The 16,369-nt window shown below is 44.6% G+C and overlaps 1 protein-coding gene across 1 annotated transcript in view; it reads left to right on the forward strand.

The window, feature by feature from the left end:
• CREB3L2 (cAMP responsive element binding protein 3 like 2) overlaps positions 1–15,984 on the forward strand; it is a 130,916-nt gene extending 114,932 nt beyond the window's left edge. The window contains exons 9-12 of the mRNA XM_017892610.1: positions 5,418–5,517; positions 5,799–5,925; positions 8,345–8,561; positions 10,427–15,984. Of these exons, the coding sequence (XP_017748099.1) occupies positions 5,418–5,517; positions 5,799–5,925; positions 8,345–8,561; positions 10,427–10,502 (520 nt within the window). The 3' untranslated portion in view covers positions 10,503–15,984. The remainder of the gene's footprint in view (positions 1–5,417; positions 5,518–5,798; positions 5,926–8,344; positions 8,562–10,426) is intronic.
• The last annotated feature ends 385 nt before the right edge of the window (positions 15,985–16,369 follow it).

Below are 16,369 nucleotides of genomic sequence, written 5' to 3' on the forward strand. Positions count from 1 at the left end.
TGATTTAAAATACAATAATAAAGAGGAAGTTTATACTGAGCTTTGTAGGCACCATTGGATCCGTCCTGCGGTTGACTTTTTATAGCTGTAGTTTAAAAATAACTTTTCCATTTCATCTGCTGGCTGCGTTTTCTCCACCCAGTCCTTCACGTAAGTAGGGTGGGGGTTGTCATCCAAGTTCCCATTGCCACAGGCAATGACATCTATTTCAGTGACATCAGAGAAAGTGCCACATCATCTCAAACCAGCATATTAGTTATGAGGTCACAGGCTTTCCCATAAAAAGGGCTGGCCTCATCTGTCATCAGTGAAAAGAGACAGCAAGCACCCTTCAAAGATGTATTTGCTTCAGCAAACCCGGAGTTACCCTGGGAGGGGGCATACTCTCATGATTCCATTAGCTGATGTGGTCAAGGGAATTCATCTGAGTAGCTGCCTAAGCTTAGAACTTAACTTGATTAAAGGCACATAGCAGTCGTCCTCTGATTGAAACTCAGGTGTCTTTGCTTTAGAGCCAATCCTCCTGTTTTGATATATATGCATCAGCTTAGCAATTCTAAAGCCATGTCATCAGCTTTTTTGGTGTTTGACAGAGGGACAGGTTTTATATTTTCCATTTTTCTAAATAAAGCCCAGGCTTGTCTTCCTGACACTTTAACTAGGCAAGGAGTACCCTTGATTCTTTTATCTATTATCTGCATTTTATCTTTGGTGTACCCAGAGAAAATACCACACAATAGTCATTTGCCTTGATGGGTTTTGTGTCATTGTTACTGAAATTTTGTTAGTATGCATCTTCTTGCCATTGGAATGGGTTTTATTGTGGCTCTTCCATCTAAGGCTTAGTCTCTTTTAATAGTAATATTTTCATATTTAATGGTGGACATATCTCCCAGTTGGGCTGGTGTCAATATAATGTCACTGGAGTTAAGAAAAATCTACTTAACTAAGATATGCTTTATTATTAATTTGAGTAGGTTATTGATTAGGGTACCATGCTGTACCACGTTGGAATGTACACAAGTTATGGGGTCAGATAGGTTTTGGTTTACATCTTAGGTCCTCTACTTATTAGTTACATGACTTTGAGATGATTGCTTAATATTTTAGTGTATGTAGTTCCTGGAACTCAAGTAGTAGGCACTCAGTACTCTGTCATTGTTCTTTTTTTTTTTTTTTATGATGAAAAGGAGTGTTTCTGTTGTATGGATGTGTATGAATTTCCCGAACTTGATTGGATCATCGAAGTCTTTTGATTTTGGGGATGACTGCAGGAAATGCCTCAGTGTTGCTGATTGACGGGGCCTTGCGCGTGTTGTCATTTCCACCATCAGTTCCGTTTACTTTCTCCAGCACCAGTAGGAGAAGCAATGGCAAACAGTACATTATTAGTCACTGTCGCGCTTTCCACCAACATTTTGAACTAAAAATGTGTATTTTAAACTACATGTTTGCTCATCTTAAAGAGTTAGATTATAAACTGTTAGAAATCAGGGACTATTAAACAACCATTTTCATTTGCAGTGGATTCAGAATATAATCATCTGGAGTTGGGAAAGGATGTGTCTGCGAATGCCCATGAATGCCAACCAAAGTGCTGTGCAGTCAGGAAACACCAGCCCTCCCTGCTGTCTCCAGCCCTTCTTAAAGGGTCCTTCTTCCCAACTTGTAGCACTTTACACCTGTAACTGGGAAAAGGGGGATTCCAATTTGAGCCTAAGATATTCTTTCGGGGGCTTTGGATATATCTGGCCTGCCGCAAGTCTGTTTTCAGGAGGCACTGGGGAGCCTCCTGGGAGACTATTCTTCCTAGGGGAAGGGGTACCAGGCCCAGAGATCTCAACCAGAAATTGGAAGGCAGGACTGATTCCAAGTATCGTGTGGATTTTTTTTAAAGCTATTCATGCTGTAAGGACCAGGCAAAGGGTAGGGGATGGGTAGGGAGGAAGTATGGGCTGGCTGCAGGTCAACAGGGATTGCTGGTGAAAAATGGAGTGGTCATTCCCCTTTCAGAACAGCTTAAGACTTTAGAGCAAAAGTAACATGCTTTGGTACCATCTGGAAATGTACTGACTGAAGCCTGGATGGAGAAACGTTACCCATTCATGCCCAGAGCATAACTAAACTTCAGCACCTTGAGGCCACCAGCTTACAGGCAGCAGGAGTGCCCAGTGGAAAACAGGTGCCAGGAAAAGTGGCAGCCATCACTTAAAGAAGGAGCTCTTGAGCAGGCCAGGGGAACAGAAGACCGCTTTTCATAGCTTAGCAGGAAGGAGAGACCCACTCCTACGATGGAGAGTGGTCAGCAATAAGGGGAAAGGGTTTGTGCCGTGTGGTCTTATCTGTGGGCTTACCTGTAAATTTGCCCAAGGACTTGAAGAAATATCAGCAGGGAGCACCCAGCAAGGGCTTTGGGGCTGGCATTACAGGTAGTAGACAGTCAAATATATGCTCTGACCAGTGAAATCTCACTATGAGAATGAATGCACACTCAGGAAGTGGCTGTGCAGAAGGAAAAGGCAGCTGTGCTATTGGGTAGAAAGGGAATTTTCTGGGGAAGTCCTGGGAGAACAGAGAAAACGCTTCATGAAGAAAGAAAGGCACTGCATCATAGAACCATTTCGTTGCAAACTTTCTTTAAGTAGAATTTAAAGTAATTATGCTGTTGAGTATTTCTCAGCATTAAGTAAACATACAAAATGCTTTTAAAGAAAATGGTGCTGGACACAAGTGGCTCATGCCTGTAATTCCAGCACTTTGGGAGGCAGAGGTGAGAGGATCTTTTGAGCTAAGAAGTTCCAGACGAGCTGGGCAACAAAGTGAGAGACCTGTCTCTACAAAAAATAAAAAATAAAAAAACTTAGCTGGGCATGATGACTCATGCCTGTATTCCCTCGCAGTGACTCAGGAGGCTGAGGCAGGAGGATTGCTAGAGCCCAGGAGGTTGAGGCTGCAGTGAGCTGTGATCGCACCACTGCACTCCAGCCTGTGTGACAGAGCAAGACTTTATCTCCAAAACAAAAAAGAGAGACAAAAATTGTGCCTGAATACATTTAAATATAAACCAGGTCTAAACTACATTCAATCATACTTCTATATAACCAGAAACGAACAAAAATGTACGATTAAGTACAAAAAAAGATCTTCACATTAAATAGAACTTAATTTAGTGATATTAACTCATAGAATGAATGATCTTTTGTTGCTTAAATTAAAATCACTATACCTGGGAAAATGTCATGTAGATGGAACCGCATAGGAGTTTTGTTTTTGTTTTTTGTTTTTTGTTTTTTTTTTTTTGGAGATGGAGTCTCGTACTGTTGCCTGGGCTGGAGTGCCATGGTGCAATCCCAGCTCACTACAGCCTCTGCCTGCTGAGTTCAAGTGATTCTCCTGCCTCAGCCTTCTGAGTAACTGGGATTACAGACGCCCGCCACCATGCCCAGCTAATTTTTTGTATTTTTAGTAGAGATGGGGTTTCACTATGTTGGCCAAGCTGGTCTCGAACTCCTGACCTCATGGTCTGGACACTTCGGCCTCCCAAAGTGCTGGGATTACAGGCGTGAGCCACAGCATCTGGCCCGCAAAGGTGTTTTGAGTCCAGAAAGCTTCTACTCCGTGTGCTGAGGGTTGCTCCAATTCACCCACCACTCCTAGCCATTTGAACTGCTGAAAGCAAAACCATTCTTGTGGCCAACCTGTCTTTAATTTGCTTAAATTGGGAGAACTTGTTTCATTGGTACTAGCTGGGGGTGAAGATGCAAGCCCAGGAAAAATCTGCTTGTCCTTCTAGCATCTGAATGCTATTCGGGGGTAGACTGTGATGAGAAGCAAGTTATCTGCGAAATCCCACAGTGTTCTGTGAATAAATGATTTGATGATGTTTTCCAATGAACTTATGTGGCTGTCTAACATTGTTACATCACAGCACGCATTTTCTGAAAATCCTTGAGACCCAAGAGAGAGCATCTGCTCATCAAATCTTTCCACTTTGCCATATGCAGTGGGTTTGGGGGTGGGGGATGAGGGTAAGGAGGAGCTTCAACTCTTGACACCACTCACACGGAACTCATCCCGGGTGCTGTAACTCAAGAGGGTGTGTTGTCAGATCCTTTTCTACGCCTTGCAGTGTTCAGAATTTGCAAAGAATTTTACCATCTGCTCCTTCTGTGTGCTGATGTCACACAGAGCAGAGTATATAAGACTGTTCTTATCCCTCAAACTTTGCCTTTTAAGGAGAGGCACAGTTGTCCAATTTTAGGGATAAAATGTCTCCTCCCCCCCCCCGCTCTTGTTCTCTTGTCTTTTTCCTGGAGAAAGGCTAGAGTCTGTTTCAAAGGATGGTTTTAAGGACCCCTGGCTCTGGGCATGAGGGTCCAGTTGAGCAGGCAGCTCTGTTCTTTCACATGTTGGCTTCGTTTTGGACTGTGGAGGTGCTGCGAGCCTTTAAGAACCATAGGCTTGAGCTGCAGGTGGCTGTTTGCCTCTCTGCCCTAAACAGAGCTGTTCTTGTTTTTCCTCTCCTTTCTCTCTTCCAACCTGCCTCTGAATGCCTCTCACTCTTGAGTTGGCATTTTCAATTACAGCCCCCCCACCCCTGGCCACTCCTTCTGTTCTTCGCTGCTGGTCATTTTTTATTTTTCCTTCTCTTTGCCTTTGTCCCTTCTTTATGTTTTTGTCAATGCTTCTCATCTCTTGGTTAAATGAGTTCTTTTAGTCAACATTTTCTTAGTCTGTTCAGGTTGCTATAACAAAATATCATAAACGAGGTCACTTATAAACAACAGAAATTGATCTCTTACAGTTCTGGAGGCTGGGAAGTCCGAGATAAAAGTGTTGGGAGATTCAGTGTTGGGCGAGGGCCTGCTTTCTGGTTCACAGGAGGCAGCTTCTTGCTGTGTCCTCTCATAGTGGAAGGGAAGCACTCTAGTCTTTTCAGCTCCTTATAAGGGCACAAATCCCATCAATGAGGCCTCCATTTATAACTTAATCATCTCCCAAAGGTGCTGTGTCCTAATACCATCACATAGGGGACTGGGTTTCAGCATAGGGATTTAGGAGAGACACAACCATTCAGACTTCAGCCACCATCCAAAGTGTTCCTTTTCCTTTGTTCTCAATCACTGAGAAACAAGCCACAACCTGTCAGGGGTAATGTGGAGGTGGTTACCTCTAACTCAGGGCAGTGCAAGGACAGGACCTTCAAGTGTGAAGGCTGATTCTGAGCCCCAGTGAGCTCTGTGACAACAGTGCTAGAAGGCACTGGTGTTCGTGTCTTCTTCCAGAGGAAACTGTCCCTTGGGGCTCTGTTGAAATGCAGGCATGAAGGCACGGCGACCTTCCTGGGTCACACGGGGAGATCAAAAAGCATCTCTTCTCTGTCAGACTCCCCTCACGGCTGTTGTTATCATTGGCAGGACTCTCCTTCAGCAACTCCAGAAGCTTCAGACTTTGGTGATGGGCAAGGTTTCTCGAACCTGCAAGTTAGCCGGCACGCAGACTGGCACCTGCCTCATGGTGAGCTTCCCAGCAGGGTAGTGCAGTGACTGCCCCTGGCCTGGCCCCTGTCTCCCCTCTCCCTCTGCTTACCAAGGCCAAGTGCTGTGCAGTAGGAGAAACCACACAGAGGAACTCCACTCCGAGGCTGTTCCTCGGCGAGGCATTCCGGTGATGTTACCCGTGGGTGCCGTCCACCGGCCTAAAGGGGAGAGTCTGTGTCCCTGGCTCTCCCAGGGTGTAAAGCTATGCTGTCCAGAGCCTGGAGTCCGCAGCCCCTCGTGTTCTCTCTCTCCCCACAGGTTGTGGTGCTGTGCTTTGCTGTTGCATTCGGCAGCTTCTTTCAAGGCTACGGGCCCTATCCTTCTGCCACCAAGATGGCTCTGCCCAGCCAGCATTCCCTGCAGGAGCCCTACACTGCCTCCGTGGGTAAGACAGCACGTGGCAACTTGGGCAGGGTCTTGTTTTATTTCCCTAGAGCTGGGTTTCTCAGCCTTCCAAAAGGAATCTTCTGTGAAAGTTCAATGTTTAAAAAGTGGTAAAAGTGGAGCTTCTCCCTTAGAAGAAGCAAGTGGGGGTTCCCCTGGGGCCCCTCATCCGCTGGACTGAGGCATCACTGGGAATTTTCTAGGGCTGGACAGAGCACAGTTTGCAAACTACGGTTCTAGACTGTGCTCCCTGATCCATTCTGACATCTAATTTTTGAGTTCTGATAAGGGAGAGGGAAGTAGATGAGGGACAGAGTCTGTCGCTTTCTGTGACGTTTTAAGAGAACTGCTGTGTTTCTGCCTCCACTGAGTGGGATTGTATGAGTAATGTAATGGAATGTATATAGTAAGGGCTTGTAAAGTGAAGTTAAAGAATCAGCAAGGTCAGGGCCAGGCGCGGTGGCTCACGCCTGTAATCCCAGCACTTTGGGAGGCTGAGGTGGGAAGATCATGAGGTCAGGAGATCAAGACCATCCTAACTAACATGGTGAAACCCTGTCTCTACTAAAAAATACAAAAAATTAGCCGGGCATGGTGGCGGGTGCCTGTAGTCCCAGCTACTGAGGAGGCTGAGGCAGGAGAATGGTGTGAACCTGGGAGGTAGAGCTTGCAGTGAGCCAAGATCGCACCACTGCACTCCAGCCTGGATGACAGAGCAAGATTCCATCTAAAAAAAAAAAAAAGAGAGAATCAGCAAGGTCAGGAGTTCAGGACCAGCCTGGCCAATATGCTGAAACCCTGTCTCTACTAAAAATACAAAAATTAACTGGGCTTGGTGGCACACGCACCTATAGTCCCAGCTGCTTGGGAGGTTGAGACAGGAGAATCACTTGAACGCGAGAGACGGAGGTTGCAGTGAGCCGAGATCGCACCACTGCACTCCAGCCTGGGCGACAGAGCAAGACTCCATCTCAAACAAACAAAAATAATCAGCCTGCCTTACAAAACCTTATGCCCAAGATCTAGAGAATTTGGGGACTCAGGTGTCAGATAAGAAGCATATGGTGTTCTCATCTAGAAATAAAGGGATGGTGAGTAAGGAATACACACACAAATTCACACATACACCTATAGGAAGAAGCATGGGGTTAGGTGGTATAGTAGGAGGTTTTGCATTCTAAGGTTTCAGTTACCTGTAGCCAATGAACATACCTGCGGTTCCCTTAAAATAGCTGAATACACTATAATAAGAAACGCTACCTGCAGCCAATAAAAATACCTGTGGTTCCCTTAAAATAGCTGAATACACTACAATAAGAAACATTACCTGCAGTCAATGAAAATACCTGCAGTTATGTGAAAATAGCTGACTACACCATAATAAGAAATTTTGAGAGAGAGAGGCCACATTCATGTAACTTTTACTGGAAGATATGGTTAGAATTGTTCTATTTTGTTATTATCATTGTTAATTGCTTACTGGGCCTAATTTCTAAATCAAACTTTATCATAGGTACATATGTATAGGAAAAGGCATATAAACCCTATATGCTATATGCCCATATATGAACCCGATATGGCTTTTCCTGTAATATATACCTTATACCATATACATAGGGTTCAGTTCTATCTTCGGTTTCAACCATCCACTGGGGGTTCTTGAAACGTATACCCCATGGATAAGGGAGGACTACTGTATTACATTTGGGATAGGGAAAATTTTGCCATTTTGAAACGTCTGTGGCCTTCACCAGGCAGGTGTATCTCTGACAGGTATGACAGAAGTGCTAGCATTCCAATGAAATAATTTCAGTGACCTGTTGGGAATTTTTCCCCCTAAGGAACTATCTCTCTAAATTTAATTGGAAGCATACTTTCTATGTCGTGGAAAATTGCTACAGAGCCATCTAGCTGTGTGACTGTCCTATAAAACAAAGGGGATTGTCTGTCCTTTGATGTATGGCTTTGGCTTTGTGTCTCCTCTTCACTTTCTAAATGAAATGCCCTGTACCTCATCCCCCTGCCAGACCTACTCACTGGGGATGCTGCTGCTTTTAGCTGGGTCTGGACATCTGCAAGTATTCCATTCCCATTCTCCACAAATCATGTTCCCTAGATGGTTGTGGCTGGTAAGGAGGGGAGTTTTATATTTTCAAAGCAGTGGGGGTGGTAGTTTGCCTTGTGTTTATTTGCTTTTCTATTGTTCTTCCAGTACTGTATAATTGGTATAATTTTTCAATGCACAAACTCTGAAGCTCTAAAGTCTTTAGAGAAAGCCAAATCCTGTTGGCACCCATAGTTCTGAGCAACAAGAACACACATGTTGTCATCTGCCTCCAGCCCTGAGTACCTGGTGTGAGGAGATGTGTTGGACCCCTGTGGTCTTCTGCTAACACCTTGTTATTCTGCTGTGTCCTCAGTGAGATCCAGGAACCTGCTGATCTATGAGGAACATTCTCCCCCAGAAGAGCCGTCCAGCCCAGGCTCGGCTGGGGAGCTGGGGGGCTGGGATAGAGGTTCCTCCCTGCTCAGGGTGTCAACGCTGGAGTCCAGGCCGGATGTGGATCTTCCCCATTTCATTATCTCGAATGAGACCAGCCTGGAGAAGTCAGTGCTCTTGGAGCTGCAGCAGCACCTGTGAGTCACAGAGACACAGAGCCAACTCCTCTAGTACACTGATGGTGGGTTATGAGTCACCAACCTGGAATGTGAGATCGAGACTCTCCATAGGCCTGGTTCAGTCCCTCAGCTCTCTCAGGACCTATTTCCCGGACCTGGGACTGCAGAGAGTCTGTTGCTGGCCAACAGCTGCCCTGAGTAGAGATGGGGAAAAAACCCAGCATGAGCTCCCCTATGTCTGCTGCATCAGTGGGTAGCTGGCGTGATGGCATCAAGAAGTGGGGGAAGGGCTTGAATCCCCCCCCCACTGTCTCCATCCTCCCTGCCAAGCCACACGAGTGAATGCACAGCCCAGGTAACCACAATGTGTTTAGTGTGCAAATCCAACTTTAAGACATGTTCCGTGGCTTCAACTAGGGAGTAGATATATATTGGGCTATATGTCAATATATGTTTATGATTTATATGTAAATATACATGTGTTAAAGCTATAGCTATTATAGTTTTATACTTATAAATGTATGTTGAGGTACCATTTCAGAGGCGCTGGGCATGCATTTCCATATTGAAAACAACCTCTATTTGACTCCAATTCTACATGAGTTGTTTCTCTTAGGTAGTTTCTGGGAAAAATCCCTTTGTAAACATAAAGGCTTATGCGACGACAAGGTATTGTTACTGTGGTAGGGGAGGTCCCTGGGCTTGCACGCACGCTCCTGGTTACGTGTGGCATGGTTGGTGATTTAGCTGAACTCTGCTCCTGTGCTTCTCAGAAATGAGGCCATTCCAATGTAAATGTGAAAGATTTTGTTTCAGATTCTTCAGCTTTCATTCCCTAATTCTGCAGGGGATGGTTTATAATTAAGTACTTTTATGTGTGTACATTATACATACATATTTAACATTTACTAGCACTTACTATTTTAAGCACTTTACAGATGTGAGGCAGGTTGAGTATCCCTTATCTGAAATGCCTGGGACCAGAAGTGTTGTAGATTTCAGATTTTGGAATATTTGCATTATACTTAACAGTTAAGCATCCCTAATCCAAAAATCCAAAATGCTTCAGTGAGCATTTCCTTTGAGCATCATGTCAATGCTCAAAAATGTCTAGATTTTGGAGAATTTTAGATTTTAGATTTTTAGATGAGGGCTAACAGTATCATACAAATCCTTTTAGCTATCCCAGGTGGTAAGGCATCATTATTATTCCCATCATAGAGAAACTTCCCAATGTAGCCACCGCTGGGATCTCTAGAAGACCCAATTGCCTTCTTACTTGGCTCTGGACACAGTTTCTCTCCTCTTAGCTAAGCTGTTGAAGGCCCCCTTCAAATCCCATTTGTTCTGTGATGTCTCCTAGATAACAGAGCCTCCTCGCCCTCCTCTGAATGCCTACAGATTTTCCATGTTGTTATACAGTTTAATAATGTATTGATTTTCTGTTATGGATTTATTATTATTTCAAATTAGCTCGTTGTTAAAAATCTTTATCTGGATTATTAACTCTTCTAGGCCAAGGATCAGCTCTTATTTTATTTTCTCCTTCCCTGAGTTTAGCATAGGGCTAAACATCCTAAGTAAATAGAATAATTTAATGCATCTCATAACAGGTGATTATCAAGCCACCATATTTATCCTTAGTAGGGCTGGGATGCCTTGGGTGGGGATAAAGGTAAGAATGTGGACCAGTGGAGAGGCTGGTAGCAGGGGACTTTGGAAACAGAGAATTGCTACTAGGAGAGAAGAGGACAAGAAACATGCCCAGGCCGTCTCACCAAGTTACAACCCCTGAATGATTGCATCACACTACAAAGCATGAGAATTGTAGCTAACAGCTGGTAGGTGACTAATACTTCTTTTTCCTTTTAATGTCTTCACAGGGTCAGCGCCAAACTGGAGGGGAATGAGACACTAAAAGTTGTAGAACTCGACAGAAGAGTGAACACCACTTTCTAAAGAGGCTGCCTGCACCCCGTCCTTTCCCTTAACTCTACTTTTACATCCCCAAACCACCTTTGTCATCAGCTTTTCCTCTTTGCCACCGGATCTTCATGAAGACATGGGCAAGCATTAGTGGCTTCAGATGGGAGGCCAGCCTGGGACTTCCCCTGCAGTGAGAGAGCATCTCCCCCTGGTCCATGCCCCTCCTGTGCAGAAGGAAGCCTGCATCCCTCCCTTCCTTTCTCTTACTGCCATAGGAAATTATTTTAGGGGCTGGAGGTGGGACAAGCAGGCTTGTTTTCACCAATAGTGCCAAAAAGATACTGCCTAATGTGCACCTGTGAGGTGTGATCCGCCCCCGCTTTGGAGACGAGATGGCTCTTGTTCAGTCAAGACCCCAGACTCGGGCCACAAAAATGCCATGATGCCTGTTGGTATTTGGCAAAGCACTGACCCCTGTCCTCCTTTGCTCGCACTGGGGTCTCCCATGTGAACGCATCCGATGGCAGCCCTCCACCCACTCTGCCCTCTGGGGGCCCTCGCTGGATCGTCTCCTGCACCAGCACTGGCAGACGAGGGCTCCCGTTCATATTCTCAGGCCGCAAGTGCAATGCCTGAGGGGATCAGGCTTTTCTACTCCAAGCAAACCTGCCCCGTCTTGTCGCTTTTAGGACCTCCCACAACCTGGTTCCCCACACATCCATAGCTCTGCCTCCCTGGCTTCTCCTCCCCACTTGTAAATAGTATTTATTAGCTTGCCGAGGCTTCCTGCTAGCAACCACACTGAAGAGATCAGTGCCTCCTTTCAAGCTAGCCAAGTTTTCTGCTAGCCTTCAGAGTGAGGAGGGAACCTGAGGCTCTGGGATCCCCTGTCTTTCCAGATGTTTTGTTTCCTTTCCTTTTTTTTTTTTTTTCTTTTAACTGGAATAATAACCATTGAAAAAGAAGTTCCCTTAAGCATGTGTATATCTGCCTCTAGGATGAGCTCAGAGCAAGAGATGGCACAATGCCTCGCTCAGGCCCGGGGCTCCCTGGCCACAAGCTTTTTCTATCCTGTATTCGTGGCAGAGAAGGGAAGCCCCGTTCCTGTCAACAGACTTTTCAGACAGCCTTGCTGGCTTGTCTTTCCACACCTGCCTGGCCCCCTCCTCCCTCCACACTTCCACTTTGTCCTCCTCGTCCCCTGCCTCAACAAAGCACGGTGGGGTAGGTGACATTTGTGTATCCACATTCTTACCTTTGATAGGTTTGGCTACTTTGCAGCTCGCCCAAAGAGATACAACGTAACCCCCAACCTACTTTTAGTTGTTTTTTTTTTTATGATTAAAAGTAACTTTTGTAGTTTAAAAAAATCTTTCCTCTTTCATACAAATAAGAAATGGAAATTGCCTTTTTATTGTATAATGTAGAAGACCCTCAAGTGTTTTTTTCCCAGCTTAGGAAAGATTTTGTGTAAGAAATATGCATAGAGTTTGTATTTTATTTTTAGGAGCAGCTGAAATGCCTTTGGTTTTGGCTTCTCTCTGTCTCTCTCTCACTCGCTCGCTCTCTCTCTCCCCTTCTCTCTCTCTCCCCGCTCCACCACACACACGTCATCTGCATTGTTATTGGAGCCTGTCCTTAGAGGGATTAAGCCCACACCCTGGCTTCCATTCCATATCAGGTACAGGATTTGATGTTATTAACATTTGTCATCATACCTCATAAACGGGTCCCTGCCTCGTCTGTCTAGGCCCATTTGGGGCTCCCTGTGAGTGATTCTCCTCTCTCTGCTATGCTGGAGAGGGTTCCAGCCTGGAACGCGGCCAAGTTCATCTTCTCACTGTGAGTGGAAGCTGGATTGGGCCCCTGTAGTCCTGGCAGCCCTGTTGTCTGGAGGGTTCTTGTTGTCCCTCACATTAGCCAGGGTGGAGACTGTCTGGGCTGTGCAGGAGGAGGGTTGCTAGCAGGTTCTGCTTCTGCTTCTCTCTGCTCCACTGTCTGCAGCCCAGATCCTGTTGGGCCTGGCTGGTGTCTGGTAGCCATGGGCCTCCACTGACCCATCCCTCTCTTTTAAACTGTCAGGTCATTATCAGGCATAGGCAGCCTATAGGGCCCAAAGAAGGCAAAAAGATAAGATTTACTTAAGTAGCATTTGAGCAATGAGGAAGGAAAGGTTTCAAATTTAAGAGCAGAAGTGAGAGAATGAGCCAGCTCATGTACCTGCTGCAACTGAACCAGAGTGGGTTTTCAAGGCTCCCAGGTGTAGAGTAGAAAACATGCTCTTCTGAATGAGGAGGGAGAAGGTAAAGGAAACTTCTAGCCCCTGTCCTTAGTGCTTTGAGGATTTTATTTTCTCCCTTATCTACCCTTGCTTGACATCACTCTCTCTAGACCTCCAAACAGCAGGACTCTTTCTCTGGGAAACTGTCCTTCCAAAACGGAATCTATGTAGAAACATGAGACATTAGCCAGAGAGCTCAGATGGCCCTTTTAAGGGGGCTCCAAGAACCAACATCACTGCTCTTTTAGATAAACCTCTGCCCTCCACTCCTTGCTTGAGTGAGTTAAAGGAACTAACAATTGTCCCTTTAGGAGGACAAAATGGGGTCAAGAGGGCACAGAAGAGTTGTATAGCACCAGATTGGTTCCAAATAATTAATGGATGTGTGCACATTTTCTATTCAGGAATTAAGACCAGAATATCAGTGGATTTGTTTTCCCCATCAAGTGGCCTCTTAGACTAGTCATTAACTTATGATTAGCTCTAAAGATTTCAAATAGTGGCAGACATTGGCTCCTGAATGTAAGTTTTGAGAAATACGAGTCTGTCAGAGCGACCATAAGCCATAAAGAGTAAATCGCTTGATTATATTTTTCATCATGTAAACAGGTTTCCTATTTCCCTTTCTTAGATTGCACCAGTGAAATCTAATCTTTGCAAAGATTCAGAGAACTAATTTTTCACTGGATAAGACCTACGTAACCCAGACCCCCCAGTGTGGTTCTTTTCACAGCTCTCGACTTTGCACTTAAAAAGGGATATTGTAAATGAAAGGCTGCAGTGCCAGTTTTAAGAAAGAATTTCTGTGAAGTGTGAGGACTCTGGAGTCTAGCTCACATAAAGAGAGTGTTATATAAAAATCCGACAGCTGAACTAGGTTGCTCTTTTTTGGCAGGGAGTGGGGATGAGATTTGACACCAATATGGGCAAAATTAGATAACCTTTTGGTTAATATAAATGATTTTGATTTGGAGATCTGATTTGTAGATTGTGAAAGCAGCTTTTAGTTCAACTTATTCACAAACCCCCTATAATTACCATGGTTTTTTTTTTCTTTCTAAATCTCTCGGTTCAGCTTGTGAATCTTACGTGCCCATAAAGTTGGGATGTTGAATTGGCTCTTCTTTATTCTGGCAGTGAGTCAATGTCCAGCATTTTTTCATAGGTGTTTTATTAAAATTGTTTTCCAGCATTTTATGACTCCTCCCTCCCATGTCCTCAGACCCAGCAAAAGCATAGAGGCAGAATCAGAGGCCTTTCCAGGCCAGCTCCTCTGCACACATGTCATACAAGGTGTGAATCTGAGCACAGTCCAGAAATGGAGACATCCCACCCCCAGTTGAATCATGGCCCATTCATGCTGACCTTGCCAACACAGAGAGGGCAGAGATGTGCGAGAAGACCTTCATCCTCCCCTTCATCTGCCTCAAGTCACTACAGTTGGTTCTGTTAAAGCCAGTCTTTAAGAAACCTGGGTTAAAGACACCAGCACTTCTGCTTGCTGGGCTGACGGGACCTGTGAAGCCGTGGGCAGGTAGTGCCCTCTTGAGAGTCATTTTGTTTGGCCACCTTCAACTGAGGCTGTCCGTAGACACATGCTAGGATAGGCCCCACTGGGAGGGCAGTTACAGGAGGGAGTAAGTGGTGGTGACGTGGGGGCTGTGAAGGATCCGGAGACAAGTCTTAGATGTTTCATTCATTCATTCATTCATTCATTCAGTTACTCCTAAGACTTTTCAGTTTCATAAGGAAGAGTATTGCCTGAGGCCCTGGGGAATATCGGGGAATAGAAGGGACTGAGGAAACATTAATAGTAGTTATTCAAAAGACCCAAATGCCTATGCTTCTCTCTCCCTCCTTCTCTCTCTGACACACACACACACGCACACGCACATTCCTCCCTTACATGCTCATTTGTGCCTTAAATGTGCCTTATATGTAAATCCAAGATGACTGAGGAATCCCTCGTTGCTGGGAGATTTTGTATATATTCTTTCATTACTAGATTGAGGTGGGTGTGGGGGAAAGAATTTTTTCCAAAGGCTGAAAAGTGGTTTCCTAAAAGTGAGCCACTATCAGATTTGCACATCAGGAGAAAAGAAATAGGGTTACATCCATTAGGAAAATCCCAGTTTGCAGGAGTGCAATCACATCAGAAAAACAACCAGCCAGGATTAAAGGTATTATAAATCCTCACAGCGGAACATTTCTCAGGGCAAAGGAACCTGGCCCATTTGAAGATTAATGTTCCATGCCTTTGTGGTCAAAGGGTCGGTACTTAGCACAGGAAAAAACTCGGTGTTGTTTTGCTTTGTTACTTTGGACAACATAAAATTCAGGAATGTTTTATTTAGTCTTGGTTTCTAGAAGGAAGGGAAATAATATTTCTTGAGCATTTCTAAGGTGTTGGGAGCTGTGCTAAGTAAGTTTTAAGTCTTTCAGTTTTATAGATACAGAAAACAAGGGTGACTCTCTACCACAGGATGAATAAAGAACTAAGTAATATGGGAAATGCAACAATTTCTGGACTAGCTGAGCCAATTCCTTCCTGTTATCACACTGTAAGCTTTCAAGTTCTCTGGGCAGGAATTATAGCACCTGTCCCCTGCAATGGCCCTGCTGTGCAATGCTCATTGCTTCCCTTCATGCTGGAGCGGTCCCCCAGGTGTCCATCTCCTACCTTTTTGTTCCAATCTTCTGTGAGTTCTAGCTAGCAGGCTTTACATCTGGGGAAAGGAAAACCAGGGGTTTTAGCTCTGTTCTCTGTTCCCATCCTTTGCTCACCAGCTGAGTGAGAACATGAACTTTTTGCACCATGTACCCATGGCTTACACTACTTAGAAAATCACCTTTTCAGATAAAACACTTTCTGAGTTCATGGAGAACACCGGCACTCTGACAAAACTGTGAGTGACCCTTTTTAAACAATGCTGAGCAGACCCTGGGCTGTAATCAACGGTGAGCTTTAATGTCTGTGCTGACAGTTAGATTTTGCTCTCTTTTGTAACAGGTTACGTAGACCAGCAGTGTTTAAATCTAAATACGTTGTGAGTCTGTTATCTGTCCTATCGCGTTTTTTAAATGACTTTTTATTCTTTATTATAGCTAAGTAAATACCAAAAAAAAAAAGCTTTGTAGGACACTTGTACTTAGTTTGGGGAAGAAAATAAATTGAAATTGTTATGCTTTTGTATTTCCATTTCTTGCAAATAAATATTTTTTCTTAAATAGTAAGATGTTGCCCAGTCTTTACAATCTTGGTACTATTTTGAAAAGCATTGTTTTTTAATGAGCATGGGTTTGTGTATGTGTGCCGAACGAACCATTCTTTCCTGGATATCTACTTGGCCTGAAGGAAGAGCCTCAAACCAGCAATCGGTATGTTATATAGAACTGAATCCAAGCCTTAGTTGGAGGAGCATTGCGAATGTAATTGTTTGTTTCAGGCAGCCACGGGAAGAAAAACAGCATCCTCTAGAGACTTCTGCAGCCTGACTGTTATTTTTGTTGTCTCCTCTAACTATTCCCTAACTAGGTTTCAACTGTCTGTGGATTTGATTTTGCTTTCCCCATCTCTGGTTGCTTGAGAAAGATCCTCTGGACTTGAGCCAGAAAGGAA

This window comes from Rhinopithecus bieti, unplaced genomic scaffold, assembly GCF_001698545.2.
Source record: "Rhinopithecus bieti isolate Rb0 unplaced genomic scaffold, ASM169854v2 scaffold_23325, whole genome shotgun sequence".
Classification (NCBI taxonomy): domain Eukaryota; kingdom Metazoa; phylum Chordata; class Mammalia; order Primates; family Cercopithecidae; genus Rhinopithecus; species Rhinopithecus bieti.